Genomic DNA, 21,084 nt, shown 5'->3' on the forward strand with positions numbered 1-21,084 from the left:
GATAAGCTATCAACTGTCATGTTCTTATAAATGAAATATTTTTTTGTTATTCTTGGGGCAGCTAGATGGTACAATGGATAGAGCACCAGCCCTGAAGTCAGGAGGACCTGAGTTCAAATCTGACCTCAAACATTTAACACTTCCTAGCTGTGTGACCCTGGGCAAATCACTTAAACCCAATTGTCACAGCAAAATAATGAATTTTTTTTTATTCTTGTTATCATTATCATTAGATTTAACGTTATGCTGAGAATTTTACATGTGTTCAAAAACCTAATCCCATCAAATCCACATATTGGCACTGTGCTCCATTTTCACAATGGCCACTCCAGAGATCAGAATGGTATATGGAGGTCCCACCATCATCTTTTGGTTTCTCTGTTTTAGACAGACTCCCTTCCAGTCTTTTTCAGATAATGGGAAGAGGAAACACAACCATCATCTCTGAATTCCTTCTCCTGGGACTTTCTGAACAGCCAGATCATCAGCTGATTCTCTTTGGGTTATTCTTGGCCATGTATCTAGTCACCACATTGGGGAACCTGCTCATCATACTGGCCATTGTGTTCAACTCCCAGCTCCACTCTCCTATGTATTTCTTCTTGACCAATCTCTCCTTTATTGATACCTGTTTTACTTCTACCACAGTCCCCAAGATGCTCATGAACATCTGGACCCAGCATCAGAACATCTCCTATGCTGGGTGCCTCACTCAGATGTATTTCTTCATGACCTTTGCTCTTCTGGATGATTTCCTACTTGCTGCTATGGCTTATGACCGCTATGTGGCCATTTGCCTTCCTCTCCACTACACCACAGTCATGAGTCCTGCACGCTGTGTCCTGCTGGTGACTGTGTCTTGGTTCTGCTCCCACCTCATTGCCCTCTCTCTCACTCTCTTCATGGCTCAGTTCTCCTTTTGTGGATCCCATGTGATCCCCCACTTCTTCTGTGACCTCCTACCTCTTCTCAAGCTTTCCTGTTCAGACACTAACATGTTTCAGGTTGTCATGTTCACTGATGCTGCCATGGCTGGTTTGGTCCCATTCACTTGCATTTTGATCTCCTATATCCACATTATCTCCACAATCTTCAGGATCCCTTCTGCTGATGGGAAGCACAAAGTCTTCTCCACCTGTGGTTCCCACCTCTCAGTGGTCATTCTCTTCTATGGGACTGTCATTCTGGTGTATTTACAGCCTTCATCCTCCTATTCAGCAAAGAGAGGAACCATTGCATCTGTGATGTATACAGTGGTAACTCCAATGCTTAATCCTTTCATCTACAGTCTGAGGAACAGGGACATAAAGGGGGCTCTGAGGAGATTGCTCAGCAAAGGAATGTTTTCTTTTTGGTGAACTGCCATAGTCCTTAGCAGAAACCCAGGGATTATTAGAAAAGCATTCACTCTGATGATTCAATATTAATAAAAATGTCTTGGTTTGATAGTCATGTGACTCATTTTTGTGGAGTATCTCTCAGAAAACTTCTCTATATATCTTCCTTAATGACGCAACACAAAAACCTCTCAGTAAATGTATCTCAGAAGATGCTCTTTTCTCTCTGGGACAAACTACTTCTCTTCCCCAAAAAGCCTTGGTCCAATATGAGGGTAAGTAAGGAGTCTCTGCATGCTGAGGGGATAGAATCTATGATAGACTGATTGACAGAAGACTGATCCCTTGGGGGAAATTATGGACCATACAGAAGATGGAAAAGAGATTTTCATTAAATCCAGTTACATTGTAACCCATAGTTTACACATGGTGTGAATGTACAAAACCACTGCAAATCAGCTGATGATAAAGAGTATGAAATGAAAAAAAATTGGCAATTTGGCAATCTTTTCCTTGATAAGGCTTATTTATAGTGAAAGAATAGACATGAAATCCAAGGTAAGGCAAAAGTATGATGAGGTGGTCAAGGAAGAGTTAGAGACAGAAAGAGATAAAGAAAGAAAAAGGCAGAGACAGAAAGAAAGAGAAAGAAAAAAGGAGTCAAAAATTCTCAAAGCAAAGTTTTTCCACTTAAGAGTTTGACAAAGCCCAGCCCTACAGCTGGAGGAATTGGAGGGGATGAAAGTTACATAAAATAGGACAGTGATTGGTGCTAAAGTTAAAAATCAGAGCATTTCTATGGAAGGTCTCTCCCTTTACATAATCTCCCTTTCTTTTGAGAGCTGGGGTCTAGCTGAGAGGAACTTAAGTTTAGGAATGTAGTCAGTGGCCTGATTTCATATATGTAGCCAGCCTGGTGTGAAGGACTGAGTACCTAGAATAAAGTATTTAAGGACCTCTGATTTTGTCCTGGTTCCCTTTTGCAGTCTAGTGAAGCCTATGAAACATTTCTCAAAAAAATCAAATTATAAAATGCAGAGGATTAAATAAATTAAATTATGATGTTGCAATGCTTAGTTATCAAGATTTTTAAAAATTGACCCAAGTCTAGTTAAGAACCTCCCAAATTGAGGAAAAACTTCCAGGTATTTACGTGATGTTCCTTCATGGAAACTAGAAGTTGTTTATCCTAGAGTGGAAAAAAAAGATATATGGAGTCCCTTAAGGCTGTCTCCAGATATCTGCAGGACTATCAGGTGAAAGAGGGATCAGAATTATTAGTAATGGATGGGAGATGCGGACAGGCATTGTGTAGTTCAATATAAAATAACTTCAGGTAAGGGTTGAATTAAATCATTTTATACTTCACAGCAAATTTCCACCAGTCTATAAAATCTTGACTACATAAGGGCCCTATTTCTTCTAAAAATTTTTACAGTAAAATCCTTTTTTTTTTTTCAATATGGTATCTTAAAGAAGCAAAATGTGCAGTGGAATCTGACCTTGGAATCTTGAGTTCAAATCCCACCTCTGATTCTGTATATCAGTGGAATCTAAGGCAAGAACCTTCAGATCTCTTGTCTTTGGTTTGCTTATCTGTAAAATAAAAAAGTTAGAATAGATGGCCTCTCAAGTCTTCCCAGTCTCTAGATCTATGACCTTATGATTCTGCTCCTCATATTCCCAGCTTCTTCCATCTCTGTGAATCTTAGTTCCTATTCTCTGTGATCTACTGGAGATGAAGGACAAAATATTAATGACTCACATTTATAAAGCACTTTATAATTTACTAAACATTTTCTTCACAGAAATACTTTGAGATAAGCATGACAGGTATCATTGTTCCCATTTTGTGTAGGCTATTCAGTCACTGAGTATTGCGCGGTGTTTACTAGATGTCAGAAACCATGAGGGATGAATTATCTCGTCCAGGGTTAGATACCCAATAAGTGTTACATTTGCTACTCAAACTCATGTCTTCTGACTCCAAGAACCATCATCATTCCAATACAGCATGGTACATTATGACATATTATTGATCTCAGGGAATTTAAAGTTTAACAGTTTAAATAAAAATTTTATATAAGTGGACATAATATAAGAGAGAATAATCTATATAAAAGAGACTAAAATAAGATATAGGGAAAATCTGGAAAGATAATTAATTTTAATAGAAGCCAAGCAATGGGGTGATTGAGGAAGATTTTAATAGAAGAGGTAACATCAGAGTTCAAACTTGAAGGAAGAACTGGATTTCAATAGGAAGAAATTAGAGGAAGTAGTACACATTAGATAAAAGTGATACTTTTCAGTCCTAAAATAAAATAAACTTATGAGCACAAATGAACAAAAATACAAAGACAAGAAAGGCCAAGATGAGAATAGCCTATTTGATTCTACTGTAGAACATGTAAAAGAGAGTAGAATAAGATAAGATGACTTAATAATAGTATTTATGAAGCACTTTAAGATTTGCAAAGCATTTTAAACATGCAATTTTATTTGATCCTCACAAAGACCCACAAATTATCCTCTTACTGAAGAGGAAACTAAGGCTGGCAGAGGCTTCATGACTTTCCCAAGGTCATATATAGCTATTACCAGTAAGAGGCAAAATCTGAACCAGGTCTTCCTTCCTCCAAGTCTTCTACTCTATTTTCTGTCTCAGAATAGATTAAATTGGTAGCTTGGTGACAAGTTTTAGAGGGTCTTGAATAAAAAGTAATTTATCAATTTTTCATTAAGCAATAGAGAACAACAGAATTTTTTGAGCAGATAAGTATCATGTGATCATAGTACACTATATTAAGAAAAAAATTTGAGCCAATTTGGGGAATAATTATGTATACTTCCACATACATGATAGTTCCTTCATATAATTTATGTGGACATGCAAAGAAGAGAGGAAAAGCTGGAGACAAGAAGATATGATACCCAAACAATCTCTATTGCCTACATATCACCAGTCCTAGGAAATACGTTAAAGTAAAAATAATTTTGGGGACAAACAAAAGAATAGGCAAAATTAAAACAAAGACAGCAAACATTTTAATTTTAATTTCAATGTAATATTTTTTCTGCCTCTCTTCTATACTGTCCATGTTGTGTGGAGTAGAGATAAAGTGAAGAACTTGCAAGAATGCTTAAATTCCTTTTCTGTATTTTAGTTTCTCTAGGTCTCTGTGACCTGCATAAGTATGTTGAGAATTATCCAATATTTACTTAGATTTTAGATATATGTATTTAACCAAAAATAATGACATTTATCGATGTTCAAGTTATCAATGTTTAAACAACTAGTTGCCTGATGTATGGCTCCTCCCAGAACCAGGAAATTTGCTGTTTTGGGCACAAATAACATTCAATTAAGGGGGGAGGGGGCACCTATCTCTTAATATTCCCCAACCCATGATGTAATCCTTTGTAACTAAAACCTATAAAAACTGTATATTTTCTCTAGTTCTTTAACCCTTCTACTATGAGCTTTCTCTCTTTCCTTTCTCACGGTGGAATTGCTCATTCTCATGAGAATTTATTAAATAAACAATTTTTCTGCTTTTTATTTCAAGAGGTCTCTGAGTAGTCATTTTTGGATAGGATTATTTATCCCTTATAATGTCAGTATCCTTCTTTATTCTCCTCTACACCATGTTACAAAGCTGTCTCCACATTTCTGACAAGTGTTAACAGTTTGGTTCTTTTTTGATACCCACATAAGTCTAAGGAACAGGAATTAGACCAATGATTCCATGGCATTCACAGATGAGTAAATTTCTTTACCAACGCCAGTTAATGCCATCTTTACAATTTATAATCTTATATGTTTAGAAGAATTGCACATGTTTAACATATATTGGATTACTTGCTGTCTGGAGGAGAGGAGAGGAACAGACGAAGGGACAAAAATTTTGAACACAAGATTTTGCAGAAGTGAATGTTGAAAACTATCTTTGCACATTTTTGGAAAAATAAAAAACTATTATGTCTTATAGCCTTAGAAAGTTATACAGAGCACTGAGAAGTTAAGTTAATTTACATATGATCCTACAGACAATACATATCAAAGGTGGGACTTGAAGCCAAGTCTCACTATCTCTGATTTAGTTCTCCATCAGCTATATCACATGGCAGCAGCAGCAGCAGCAGTAGAAACAGCAGTGGCAGAGGTAGAAATGGTGGTGGTGATAGTGGTGGTAGTGGTAAGCATATTGACTCATGTACATATATTCACTAAAACCAGAGCTTATAATGACAATTCAGAATCAGGTAATCAACACCAATAATTATAGACTGGTTATTTTGTTATGTAAGGAAATGGTTTTAAAAAAAAACCTGTGTTAATTAAGGGTTACAAAAATTTGGGCACCTATTAAAAACCTAGCAAGACATGACCTCTTAAATAAAATTATTCATCAAAAGTTCCTTCTTAATTTTAGTGCCTTTCCTCAATTGATTATTCCCTGCTAATCCTGTATAAAACTTGTTTATACATAGTTACTTGTTATCTCTCCCATTAAATCCTGACCTCCTTTAGATCAGGGGCTCTCTTTTGTCTCTTTTTGTAACCCATGGCATATAATAGGTGCTTAATAAATATTTACAGATTGACTATCCTGTTTTATAGGTCACAAGGATAGCTTTAAGGTCATAAGTGGCATGAGAAGCCAGCTGCTGGGATTCCAGCACTAGTCTTCTTTCCATTATACTTTTTCCTCCTTCTCTTTTGTATCAGAGGGGAAAAGTACTTTACTTCTTTGCTAAGTTTAATTCCTAAATTTAATTCCTGTCATTTCTATCTACCCCAAAAACCTTTTTCTAGAATTAACTTCCACCATTCCCCAATGCATAATCTATGTTCTAGCTAGATTAGATCTACTCATCATCTTCTGATATGTGACCTAGGTACTCTAACCTCTCTTTAAGCAAGTTCACTCTGTGTTCTAGGTCTGCAATACTCACCTCAACTTCTTGAATTCTTACTACTCCTTTATAGGTTAGTTTAAATGTTACTCCTCCCTAATTTTACCTCATCAATAATCTTTGCCTTCTTAGACATCAAATGACACTTGGCATCTTTCTTAACTATGTATCATATACTGTTGCATATTAATAATATCCCTGGTTATATGCTACTCTTTTGCTACACATTAAATTTCATAAAGTTCTGACTTATTAAGGACTTAGTAGCTACTGGGCTTATACCCCAAAGAGATACTAAAGAAGGGAAAGGGACCTGTATGCGCCAAAATGTTTGTGGCAGCCCTGTTTGTAGTGGCCAGAAACTGGAAATTGAATGGATGCCCACGAATTGGAGAATGGCTGGGTAAATTGTGGTATATGAATGTTATGGAATATTATTGTTCTGTAAGGAATGACCAACAGGAAGAATATAGAGAGGCTTGGAGAGACTTACATGAACTGATGCTAAGTGAAATGAGCAGAACCAGGAAATCATTATACACTTTGACAATGATATTGTATGAGGATGTATTCTGATGGAAGTGGATTTCTTTGACAAAGAGACCTAACTGAGTTTCAATGGATAAACGATGGACAGAAGCAGCTACATCCAAAGAAAGAATACTGGGAAACAAATATGAACTATTTGCATTTTTGATTTTCTTCCCGGGTTATTTTGACCTTCTGAATCCAATTCTCCCTGTTCGGTTCTGCAAACATATATTGTATCTAGGATATACTGCAACATATCTAACATATATAGGACTGCTTGCCATCTAGGGGAGGGGGTGGAGGGAGGGAGGGAAAAAATCGAAACAGAAGCGAGTGCAAGGGATAATGTTGTAAAAAATTACCCTGGCATGGATTCTGTCAATATAAAGTTATTATTAAATAAAATAAAATTTTTTTAAAAAGGACTTAGTAGCATGGTATTCTATATAAAAGCTAAATAAATGATTGAATTACATCAATTCAACAAATGCTTCCTGTTAATTAAAAATATTTTTAGGGCTTAAATTAGGTTTCAAAGAATTATTATTTCCTTACTTTCATCCTTCCTTGTCCCAATGACCTCTCCTTTTAGTTCTTTCTTGCATATCTTACTATAAAGATCTATAAAGGAAATATGCTCAACCCCCAAAACACCATTGTTGGGATTCTCTACTTTTAATTTCTGAGTTTCTCTGAAGTTTTTAGGCACTGTGAAGTCTCACTTCCCTGTCACTTTAGCATGTGGCTATGAGAGTTTATGTTCCAAAGTTGAGCAAGATGCTCTAGGAAATCTTCCAGAACCAATATAATTGCAAAGTCTACAGTGAGAGTTAAAAACATTCACTATTACTTTAATACAAGGATAGAGAACCTGGGGCCTGCAGGCACTGGTAAGGCAATCTAGAAGATCTATGAGTGATGTTCCTCTCCTTTATCTACTTCTTCTCTCCCTAATCCTCCTTCTCTTCTCTTTCTTCTTCTTTCTCCTTGTTTTTATCTTTCTTCTCTTCCTTTTTTCCCTTTTCTTTTGCCCTTTTCTTCCATTTTAACACTTTTTACTCCTGGCCTTCATAATTCCTCATTAATTATATGTTACCATTTGATCACATATACCATGAGTCTCTCTATTATCCTTGATATGATGTTCCCTTTTTAATTGTCAGAGATTTTTTTAATTCCTTGAAGTATTAGCATATAGTAAAATTGGTAGAATGTTAATATTAAAAAAACAAGGGCTCCTGTTTTCATGGGAAGGTTTTTTGTTGAGAACATCTAAACTATGTTTACATTTTTTAAATATACAATTTCCCAAATGTAATGTAGTTTTCTCTCCTCTTTGTGTTCAATCCTTGGCCCAACTGCTTTTTCACCTATACTGACTGTTTATACAAATGCATGTTATAATCTGGGAAATAGAAATTATTCATCCACTTGGTCTTTCTTCTATAGAGGATCAGACCAAACTTATTTGAGCTATTATAGTTCCTTTCCCAAGTCTCTGAAATATTTGTGAACTTGGTAAAATGTCATCAACAAATAGGATTATCACTATCAACAAGAATCCATCTCCTACATTGTTATACGCTGTGAGAGATCTATTCCTTAGTGCATAAAAAAGTATTGCAAAAGAGAAAACAGTGGGAAAAGGAAAACTGAAACTAACAATATAATTAAACATATGAAATGGGATTTGGAAGCAGTTCAGCATAAAGTCAAAAATTTTGCAGTAGTATCTCCCCCTCAATAAAAAGGAAGCAAAGTTTCAAGAAATAAGAAATGTAGTCTGAGTTGTAAAACATTTCCAAACTATTAGAGATATGAATTTATCTATACAAAATATCTAAAAGTATCTGAGATCCACTATTCCCTTCCCACCAAGTAGGGAAGATAATGCTTTTATAATGGTTTATTAAAGAGTTGATCTGATCCTAAATTCATTCAGTTACCCTTAAATTTTTTTTCTTGTACCATAATCATAAGAAAATACAACCTAAAGAACAAAAAAAAATCAGAAAGACAATGAGACTCACAAAAACTGGAAATATTTGAAATGTTACAAAATATTTAATAGGTTGTTAATATCACATTTAAATAATGAATCTAACTACCCTCCTTCCTGGAAACTCAAACCATATTGACTGAACTTTTAAGTCTGTCATGCATTTTACTACCACTATATACAAATCCCAATATGTACTAGTATTGATGTTAAGTTAAAAACAATTACACTTTTCTTATATTTCTCATATGTCTAATACCATAATGACATTGTGCATGTAGTCAAGGTTGGTGGGGAAGGGGACAGAAGGAGAAAGAGTATTACTAAAAGAGAAAAGATTGGATGAATTAAAATTTTCCTTTATGGCCCAGCAATGATAGCATTGCCCTATTTGCCAAGCTTTAATAAGGGAACACTTATAAAAGTAAAAAGTACAATTCAACCAATCTCAAGAGCCTCTTATAAATATACTTGTTAATAATTTATTCAAATATCTAAATATCCTTCCTCTTAATATAAACTGGTTGCTATTGATATATATTAAAGTCATATGAAAACTTATTTCTAATTTAAAGCAAATCCTGTCATAGTTGGTGACAAGCCTAGATTTTGCCTTATCAATACTGACAAATGTAGTCATTTTACAGAACAAAATATAAAGAAATCTGCAGAGCAGTGCATATTGAACAACATTTTCACCACCTATATAACCCTACATCTACAGGAGCAGGATGATGAAATGAAAATTTTAAATAATATTGCTAAAATAAATGCTGAAACTAAACCACTCACCTACTACAATCCATCTGGCAAATAGTCACCAAAGTGATTTTCCTATATCCTAAACTTTCTTTACCTATCAATAAATTCCATTGACTCCTTTTTACTTCCAAGATCAAATACAGACTCCTCTGGTTGGCATTTAAACTCCTTTACAATCTGATCCCTTTATACCTCTATAATCTTTTTTATATTTTATTGTAATCAATATGTTCTGTGCTACAGCCACACTAATTTACTTGCTTTTTTTCCCACAGATATTCTATCTGTCCCTCATGTTTAAAGTGTTATTCTTCCTCACCTCCACCTCTTAGAATTCTTAGCTTCTACAAAATTTAAATCAAGTATTGCATCCCAAAAGGGAACTTTCCTAGTACTCCTTGTTAGCACCTTCACCTCTAATGTTATCTTGTATCTACCTTGTATATGCCTTATTTATATCTATATGTGTACAGATTATCTCTCCCCCAAAAAATGTAAATTTGTAACAGTCAGGAACTTATTTCACTTTTTTATATATCCTCATGCTTAACATAATGCCTAAAATCTAATAAAGCTTTTAAAATTCTTTGAAAATTGACTGCTTTATATACTGCTGACTTAGCTGATTCTTTTATGAAACCTCCTCTGAGCCCCATCACTACAATTAATGATTGGGACAGGCTTTCATGTGAAAGAGCTTAACCTCGCCTCTTAGACTTAAGTAGGAAAAACTAGAAGCTATGGATAGAAGTTCCAAAAGGCCGTTTTATCTCAATATAATATGAATATGGAAATTTTTAAAAAGGCAGCAGAAATGATGAATTAAATACACTGGTTGCACTGGGTCTGGTGCTGTAGGCTTCTCCACTGTCCTAGTAACTTGACTAAGTCCTGCCTGTTATGCTGGGGCTCAGGGGCTCAGATTTCCTTCTATGGTTGCATTGAAGGGCTCACAGCTGGCTGCTGATCCACTGGATCTCTGAATCAGAACAGAGTAGCCAATGCTGCTATAATTTGGTTAAGAGCCTCCTGCTAAATTCCCTGCACAGGGCTTTACCATGCCACTCCTATGCTGGCTGTTCCCCCCTGCCTAATTGAGACAGATCTTTCCTGAAGTCCTTCCAAGGAGAACTAGAAAAAAATTATAAAATGAAAAATAGATAATCTTTATTACATTAAATTTAAAAATTTTAGTACAAACAAATCAATGTGGTCAAGATTATAAAGGAAGCAGAAATCTGTGGGGGGAGAGAATTTATATCCAGTGTTTCTGAAAAAGACTTCATTTCTAAAATACAGAGAGAATTGACTCAAATTTATAAGAGTATAAGCCATTCGCCAAATGATAATGGTCAAGGATATGAAAAAACAATTTTCAAATAATGAACTTAAAGCCATTTCTAATCATAAGAAAAAATGCCAATTAAGACAATTCTGAGCAACGATTTCACATCTCTCAGACTGACTAAGATGACAGGAAAAAAGGATGGTAAATGTTGGAAAGGATGTGGGAAAACTGAAACACTAATGCATTATTGGTGGAGTTGTGAAATGATCCAACCATTCTGGAGAGCAATTTGGAACTATGTCCAGAGGACTTTGAAACTGTGTATATCCTTTGATCCAGCAGTGTCTCCACTAGGTCTGTATCCCAAAGAGATCAACAAAAAGGAAAAAGGACACACATGTGCAAAAATTTTTGTAGCAGCCCTTTTTGTACTGGCAAGGAATTGGAAATTGAATAGGTACCCATTAGTTCAGCAATGGCTGAATAAGTTATGGTATATGAATGTAATGAAATATTGTTGCTTTATACGAAATGACGAACGAGTTTATTTCAGAAAAGTCTGGAAAGATTTATGTGAACTGATATTAAGTGTAGTGAGTAGAACCAAAAGAAATTGTACACAGCAACAAAATGATGTGATCATCAACTGTAATAGACTTGTCTCTTTTCAAGAATGAAGTGATTCAAGGCAATTCCAATAGATTTGTGATGAAAAGAGCCATCCATATCCAGAGAAAGAATTGTGGAGATTGTTGTGAATCAAAGCATAATATTTTCACCATTGTTGTTGTTGTTCCTCATTTTTTCTTTCACCTTTTGTTCTGATTTTTCTTGCTTAGCATGACAAATATGGAAATATGTTTAGAAGAATCTCATATGTTTAATCTATATTGGATTGCTTGCTGTCTATGGGAGTTGGTAGAGAAGAAGGAGAAAAAAATTTGGAACACAAGGTTTTGCAAAAGTGAATGTTGAAAATTATCTTTGCATGTATCTGGAAAAATAAAAAAGCTATTAAAAATTAAATAAACTTCATGTTTGTTGATGTAAAAAAGAAGAAAATGCAGGAGGAAAATCCAACAAAAAAAAGAAGCTTATGAGGAAGGTAGAAAAAGGGGTTTTATTTCACTGATTAACTTTGGGAATCAAAAAGGAAAGGATTAGATAATTAGATAAAACAAAGAAAGAAAAATGAATTAATAAGTTAAGTAAAATGTTCTTAACTAGAAGACAGCAAACAAGAGGAAGATGGGGTTTAAGGTTGAAGGGAAGTAAATGAACTTGTGGGTTGTTAAAGTAGGTTAGTAAAAAATAACTCTAGAGATGAATTACTATCTTAAATAGGCAGAAACAAAGTTAACAGCATCAGATGAATCAAAAAAAAAAATAGGAATTGCTATCATGCCATCAAAAGCAAAAATTAAACATTAAAAAAGTAAAAATGAATTAATAAGGAAACTAAATTATGCTAAAAGAAATAATAGACATCAAATCAACATAAACATTAAAATTATATGCTCTGAATGCCTTATTTAAATTAATAGAAAAAATTAACTGAATTATAAGAAGAAATAGAAAGTAATATAATAATAATAGGAAATTTTAATTTCCTCTCTCAGTTCAGGACAAATTTCACAGAAAGATAAACAAAAGAATAAATACAGATTTTTTTTTAAATTGCTAGAGAAACTAGAATTAAAAGTCTTATTTTCTTGTAAATGGTACTACTGAAGAATAGACATATTTATTGGCACCACCTGTAACTTTTGCAACAATTGATGATATATTAGGATGCAAATATATGCAAGTAAATATAAAAAGGCAGAAACAATAAACACATCCTTTACCAATTATAACACATTAAAAATAGTGATCCATTTTCTGAAACACAAATAGGTCCAAATGAAAACTTAACAATGAAATTCTAAATAATAAATGGGCCAAAGAACAAATAATATATACAATTAATAATTATGTAGAGGAAATGATAATTATAAAACACCATGCCAAAATTTCTGGACCAAGTTAAAACAATCATCAGTAGAATAAACTATTTGGTATTGGGCTAAAAACAAAGAAACAGATAAATGAAACAAACTTGATAAGAATCAGAAATTATATAATTCAATATTCAACATTGTATAAACATTGTAAAACATAAATTACTTAGGAAAGAATTCCCTCTTTGATGAGAACTACCAAGAAATTGGAAATTAATCAGGCAGAAATTAGATTTATATCCATCAATAACAATATATGTTAAGTGCCTACTAATGTTCCCAGTACTATACTGAGCTCTCAGGATAAAAAAAAAAAAGAGAGACTAGAGACAATCCCTCCTCTCAAGGAGTTCACAAAAAAAGAGAGACAAGAAAACAGATATGTATAAATTAACTATATACAGAATAAATAGGAATTAATTTTAAAAGGAAAGGCACTAGGAGTTGTAAAAGGCTTCTTTGTAGTAAATGGAATTTGGTCTAAGATTTAAAGGAAGCTAGCAGGAAAAGACAAGGAGCAAGAGCACTCCAGGTAGGGGGACAGATGGAGAAAATGTCCAGAGTCATGGAAATGAAAGAAATACCAATGTCACTAAATCAAAAAGTACATGGTAGAGGGTAAGGTATAAGAAAATTGGAAAGATAGCAAAAAATAACACCTTCCACTGTACTCCATAATTAATTCAAAATGGATATGTGACATTAATTTTAACACCATATTCCACAGTAAATTCAAAATGGACATGGACTTTTAATATTAAAGATTGTGCCATTAAAAAAATAGAAGAGAAGTAGATCATATATCTTTTACAACTATGGGAATATATATCCTTAACCAGACAATAGATGGAAGCACTTACAAAAGATAAAATAATTATTTCAATTACATGAAAGTGAAAAGCTTCTGCACAAAAAAAAATAATAATAATCTGCTTATCTAATTTTTTGGCATGACCTTTAATATTAAAATGTTAAATGATTTAAAAAAATCTTTGCATCAAGTCTCTCAATAAGAGTTTGCTACCTAAGATATATTAAAAACTTATAGATATGAATATATATACATATATACATACATATGTATGTGTGTATATAAAACTGAAAAACATTTCCTAATGGATAAGTGATCAAAAGATATAAACAAATATTCTCAAAAGAACTGAAAATTCTAAACAATTCCAAATAACTTAGTTAGAAAAATCCAAATTATTAATAGTTAGAGAAATGCCAATTTTAAAAAAAAAACTGTTTTATTTTACAATCAAATTTTCAAAGATGAGAAAATATATCTATGTTGGTAAGGTTGCAGAAAGAAAGGAATATTAATAATATATTGGTGGAGTTGTAAATTAGTATGACCATTTTCTTTTTTTAAAATAGCTTATTTTTTTTCAAATTAAGTGTAAAAACAATTTTTACATTATTTACTTCATTAGTGTTTTTTTTTTAGTAGCAAAGAATTGTAAAGAAGATAGATGCCCCTCTATTAGAAGATGTTTAAACAAATGGCAAACATGAATATATAATAGCATATCATTGTGTTTTAAGAAATACCAAATCTAAGGGGCAGCTAGGTGGTGCAGTGGTAGAGCACTAGCCCTGAAGTCAGAAAGACCTGAGTTTAAATCTGGCCTCAGACACTTAACACTTCCCAGCTGTGGGAAATCATTTAACCCAACTGTCTTAGCAAAAAAGAAGAAGAAAAGAAAAGAAAGAAATACCAAATATAATAAACTCGGAAGCTTGGAAAGACTCACATGAACTGAGACAAAGTAAAGTAAACAGAAACGAGACATAATGACTACAACACTGTAATTGCAGAGAACAACCACAAAACCATTCAAAACTGATTTTTTTTTAATTTGAAAGAATAGAATCATATCCCAAAGGAAAAAAGAGTGAGGAATGAGAGAAAATATTGTAGATTATTATTCATTGAAAAATATATTTTTAATCACAAATAAACATGTATCTAAAGAACAGATATAAGAACTTTCTTCCATTCCCTTCCAGAAGTCTATAATGTTTCACCAAGTATATTGTTAGATATTTTTTATTGGTTTGGTTTAATTTTTTTTTACTTTCTCTTTTTTCTTTCAAAAATGTATTTGTTATTTGATAGTTTTTTTTTTGTTGTTGTTGTTGTTGTTTTTTAGGAAGGAAGGGAAGAGTTCAAGAGGGAACTTGAGCAAAGTAAAAACAAAACCAAAAACAAAAAACAAAAAAGAGCTTTCTCCACAATGACCATGTGGAATGGGTACTACAAGTATCATTATCCCCATTTTGCAAATGAGATAACCAAGGTCCAAAGATATATGGCTTATCCATAGCTATGAAATCTTGCCACCAAAATTCAAAACTGGGTCTCCTGATTTTCTGTATCCTTTTCCTGCCTTCTTTCCATGATCTTTTTTCCATGATCCCTATATGTATGTCCCAAAGTTAGGAAACTTGATATCTTAAAGTTCATTCTACCATTATTAGCTATGTGACCTTGAGCAAGTCACATATGTCTGTCTTAATTTTCTCATCTATAAAACAAAGATAATGTTAACTCTAGTGGATTGATCAGGGGACTTTATTAATCAACTTTTAAAGAGATGAAGCTGTGTTTGGGACTTAGCATCTCCATGTGGAAGTTATTAATTTTTTGGTTATATTTTATTTGACTTCTAGTCACATTAAATACCACTAGAATGATTGTAAAACTATTTAACTGGATGGATATTACAAGAAAAAAATAGAATTTCTATGAGTATCACAAAATTGTATCCTTATATTCAGACATCACCATATCTACAATAAATAGTCCAGATAAAGAAAACATACTAAATTCTGATAAACTATGAACAACACATATTTAAAATCTAACATATATCAAAAGGAATAGGCTTAAATTTTTCCTATTTACAACCTCTTCATTTCCATTTTTCGAGAAAGATTTCAATCTGGCCAAAAAATCATTCCAGTATACTAAATCCTTTTGGGAAAATCCTCAACATACAGGAAATAATGTTCATTCTTACAAATTTAATGTGCTCCCTTGATTTTGAGGTGAGTTTTGTTTGATTCCCTCTTATGGTTGGGGATTCCCTCTCAGCATTCCCAGGACTGCAAAGCATCAAACTTTTTAACTATACTGACATAAAACCAAAGCAATAGAAAGTTCTTTGACACAATATTATTGATTAAAACAATTAGAGTACTACACAAAATAGATTGGCATAATTAAATGGACCCAAATTTATATAAGCAAATGAGTCAAATTTCATTTGAGAGTTATAAGTAATCTCAAAAACCAAATCCAACCCTCTTTTTACAAATGAATCAACTAAGGTCAAGGGAGTATAAATGACTTGCCCAAGATCATACAACAAGTAAAGATCAAAGCAGAATTCAAATTTACTCCAAGGTCTTCCTTACTCCAAGTCCAGCAGACTGTCCACTATATAATTCATTCTAGAAGCTGAATTTGTTGACTTGAACTATTATGAGTTCCTACTAATCCTTTATACTGTTCTTAAAAAAAAGTTGAGATCTGATGGACTTAGCTCTTTTCAACAATGAAATGATTCAAGCCAATAGATTTGTGATGAAGTCAGTATCCAGAGAAAGGACTATGGGGACTGAAGAAGGATCATAGCATAGTATTTTCACCTTTTTATTGTTGTTTACTTGATTTTTTCTTTTTTTTTTCTCATTTTTCCTTTTTGACCTGATTTTTCTTATGTAATATGATAAATGTGGAAATATGTTTAGAATAATTGCACATATTTAATTATACTGGATTATGTGCTGCCTGGGAGAGGGGGAAGAGGAAGGGAAGAAGAAAAATTTGGAACACAAGGTTTTGAAAGGCTGAAAACTATCTTTGCATATATTTTGAAAATAAAAATTCATTATTATTTTATAAAATTATTATTTTATAAAAAAGAAAATTAAAAACTATTATCAGAAATCTTTAAATAAATAAATCTACTTTTTAATTTTTTTAAAAAAGGTTGAAAAAGGAGTAAAGTTGTAGGTTTGACTCTTCTGTCTTTACAGAGGTATGGAGAGAATAAATATAGGTCAGAGACCAGTACTTTTGAATGGGCTTTTGTCCTTTGAGGACACCTGGATTTGTACATGTTCTCAACCATATTAGCCTATAAGAAAGAAAGCACATGGTCAAGTACGGAGAATTATTGAATCTGGGCCTCCTAGATAGAGATGAGGGTGGAATGCTTAAACAAAATTGGTTTCTTGGGGCAGTGGGAAACCCAGCCATCTTAGAGAAGGGAAAGAGATAATCATGTGCAATGCTGGTGTCAGAGTTGCTCCCTAGGAATATCGAATTTGAGAGCCCCCAAACCCAGCTTTCTAAAGATAGAAGAAGGAAGTTTTTAGACAATGTCAGCTTCTTAGAGAAAACAGGATATCAGGAGCTAAATTTCTAATGAGAGAGGGAGAATTTCTGACATAGCACCAGTACAAAGAGAGAAGATCATACAAAAGGCCTCAGGAGCCACACAAAAAAGTTCTAGAGACACTCTGGAGCTACAAAATATAAAGCATAATATGAACAAGTAAGTCCCATGAACTTTGTCCTCCCTTAACTGCCACGGCTTATTTCAGACAATGCAGGTCCAGTAGGAAGGGGTTTATCTCTTTAGCAATCTCCAGTTAAATTTCCTTCATGATGGGAAGTCTAAGCCATCAATGTGGTATTCAAAGGCTGTATGTATTCCATATATTCCTGTCTCTAGAGGAAATAAAGGATTGTCAATGTCTAGAATGCCAAAGAGTGTTCTCCATAAGAATGCCAAGTTCATTTTTCTTCCAGGAGAGGTTCAGACATTTAGAATAGTGCCATAAGACTAAAGTTCTGTCTGTAAATGTCCCTGGAGTAATAACAGACTCACCAGAATGTCAGGGGGGATTATCTCTTTAATGACTCCAAGTTTTTTCCTTTCCAAGGGGAGTCCAAATCACAGGATTGCACTATGATTCTGCAGGAACAGTATAAAGTCCCAAGGGCAAAGTGGAACTCATCAAAGAAGAGAATTGTATCAATTGTTGATAGATTAATGTGAGTTAATTATGTGTTTTCTATTTAATGAAATAAAGGATACGCTGTACTTAATATACATCATGACCTTGAGTCATTTTATGGAATCTGAGCACTTAAATATAATGTAAAGAATTGGATACAAACTGGATTCTGACATTTGATTTACAAGAGGAAACTTGGTGTAGAGCAGAATAAAATGAGCAAAAGAGATTTATTTGGGGAACACTCCCAAGATTGAATTCAGTCTCTATAAGCCTAGAGCATTGAGTGCTACTCAACAATTTGCAAACATAACAAATGTTTATTAACTTTTTATTTTGTAAAGAATATTGTCCTAGGTCCTATAGTAAAAAATAAAGTTTAAATAAGACATAGTCCTTGCTTCCATGGAGTTCATACTCTGGTAGAAAGTCAAATTTTGTATAATATATTTTCATGCATAATCATCTCTGTGGAAATATATTTAGCAGAATTGTACATATTTAACCCATATTGGATTATTTGCTGTCTAGAGGAGAGGGGTAGAGGGAAGAGAAGGACAAGAATTTTGAATACAAGGTTTTGCAAGGGTAAATGTTGAAAACTATCTTTGCATGTATTTTGAAAATAAAGCTATTATGTAAAACCATCTCTTTTTTCTGTTGTGTGGTAAAATATTTGTTTTATTTCTTAAATTCAGAATAAAATAAATGAAAAAAATTAAAATTTAAAAGAAAAAGATACTACACAGATATATAGTATAAAGTATTATTAAATAATAAGCACATTATAGATTACAAAGTAAACCAAAATGGGAAAACTATATAAAATTATATGTTAAAATAGATACTCACTGATTATAAAATGACTAAAAAAATTGTGATGTATGTAATTGAATATTACTATGTTATAAGAAATAATGGATATGATGGATACAAAGAAGCATAGAATGATACAAAGTGAAGCAGAGTCAGAAAAACAATATATATAGTTACTACAATGAAATGTAGGAAAAAACCTATCACAAAACATTTGAAACAATGCTTCAAAATTATAAAGAATAGATCTAGCCCCCAAGAAAAGATAGACTTCCTTCTTGTTCCCACCCTTTGAAGAGATAAAGAGTCCATGAGTATAGAAAATTGTATTTGTCTAACTTTTTTCTCTTCTTTTTCTTTTTTTTCTCTTTTTCTAAAAAATTGTTACAAAGGATGATTCTCTAGAAGGAAAAAGGAAAACCTCTGAGGGAAAATTCTAAATTATGTTAAAAATAAAATATATCAATAAAATCTATATAAAATGCTATGTGAGGGGCCGCTAGGTGACATAGTGGATAGAGTACTGGTTTTGGTGTCAGGAGGATCTTCGTTCAAATTTGACCTCAGACACTTGACACTTACTAGCTCTGCGACTTTGGGTAAGTCATTTAACCCCAAATGTCTCACTATCACCCCCCAAAAAGCTATGTGACATCAGATTATTATTAACTATAAAATCAAAGGAAGCTTCTTAGAGGAGATGATATTTGAGGTGGGTTTTAAGGGAAACATAGATCCAACAGAGGTATTATGAGGAGTACTTTTTGTCATACATGAAGATCTAGAAATCAGAACTACTGTTATTGTTATTATTTTCATCCAAACTTTTCCAGCCTCCCCAAGCTTTGGGATATGAGCTAGCAGCAGCATTCCCCTGTCAGCCACAGACTCAGAAGCCCATGAGGATGTGAGGAGACAACACGTCGCAATGGGCTCTAGGGAAAAGGACAGATGAGAGATTGGGTAATAGGATAGAGGGGAGGGAAGGTAATAGTGTAGAGGGGTTAACAGCATTGTAGCACCTGCTCTCAGCAACCCTGGAAAGGACATAAGATGATGTGACATCTCTGCTTTGGTGGAAAGGGGAGACAATTTCCTGCTGACTCCCTCACGCTGTCTCTACATTAAATTCTATATTGAAGAAAACATTTTGGGACTCACTGTTATCCTAGGTATGTCCTTTATTAGAAGCTAAATTCCTTGTCTCTTATTCTGTACCTCTGGACCATTTAAAAAAAACACTGAAATGTTTTCTTAAATGTCTCTTTGGTAAGGATAAAATGTCCTCTCCTTTGCTTCTGAAATTACTTCCAGAAAGTAAATTGAAGTATAAACATATGGTCCTAAGTGTCAGTGATGGAGACAAAGGATAAAAGTAAAAGAGTAAGGAGAAAATAAGTGAAAAAAGAATTCTTCCATTTCTGAGTGATGCAAACTATAGGAGAAAAAAGTCTTTGATTTAGAAGTCAAAAGATCTGATTTCAAGCACTATTTCTGATACTCAGTTGCTTTATGATCTTGGGTAAGATAATTTTCCTCTCTAAGCGTTAGTTTTCTCATATTTAAGACAGATACTGACAAGCAGGAATATGATCAATGACAGCTATCAGTACAGGGAAAGAAACTCAAAATTAGACTGTATTGAAGATCACTTGAAGTAAAAGGAAATAGCAGGAGAATAGAAGGGTAGAAGTGGGAGGTGAAGCAGGGAGGAAGAACATGATCACTCTTCTAACATTCAAATATGTGAGAGTGTCAAAAAAGAAGAAGAATTCAATAAATTCCATTTTCCATCCTTGAATCCAAGCCATGGACTAGCATTCAGAACTTAGTGAAAATAGAAAGTAGATATCTTTGGACTGATATTTGGGGTAATTATCCTTGACTATGAGAATTGTAAAAAGTGAAACAGCCTACAAGAAGTTTCCTTTTTCTGAAGGTGTTCAAATGGAGGTGAAGTGACCACTTGACAATGATAATACAGAGAGAATTCCTCTGTGCGGATTGGTCTAGATGAGTACTGAAAAGTTCTGCCCAATTCTGGGATGCTAAGTCTTGATCAGAAGCAGCATGGGGATAGAGAAGCTATTCTCTGGCCATTGGTTTCCACAACAGTAAATGAGGGATTTTGTCTAAATGGATTATGGTTATTTAAAGTTTACAAAACATTCTTCTATGCATTATGTCTTTTGATTCTCACAACATTAACAGTTATGCATTATAAAAGAGAAAGACAGACAGAGATAGGTAAAATAGATAGATCATCACCATTTTCCAAATGAGGAGACTAAGCCTCAAAGAAGTTAAATAATTTTCTCTCAAGGTCATAAGTCTGAGAAGGGGTAAAACTAGGATTTGAACTAAGGGCTCCTATTTCCAAACCTGCTGCCTATGCCA

At 33.5% G+C, this 21,084-nt stretch overlaps 1 protein-coding gene across 1 annotated transcript; it reads left to right on the forward strand.

The window, feature by feature from the left end:
- The first annotated feature begins 416 nt into the window (after positions 1 to 416).
- LOC127547037 (olfactory receptor 1G1-like) lies at positions 417 to 1,358 on the forward strand. The gene has a single exon (XM_051973893.1). The coding sequence runs from the start codon at positions 417 to 419 to the stop codon at positions 1,356 to 1,358; it is 942 nt and encodes a 313-aa protein (XP_051829853.1).
- The last annotated feature ends 19,726 nt before the right edge of the window (positions 1,359 to 21,084 follow it).

Source organism: Antechinus flavipes, chromosome 2, assembly GCF_016432865.1.
Source record: "Antechinus flavipes isolate AdamAnt ecotype Samford, QLD, Australia chromosome 2, AdamAnt_v2, whole genome shotgun sequence".
Classification (NCBI taxonomy): Eukaryota; Metazoa; Chordata; class Mammalia; order Dasyuromorphia; family Dasyuridae; genus Antechinus; species Antechinus flavipes.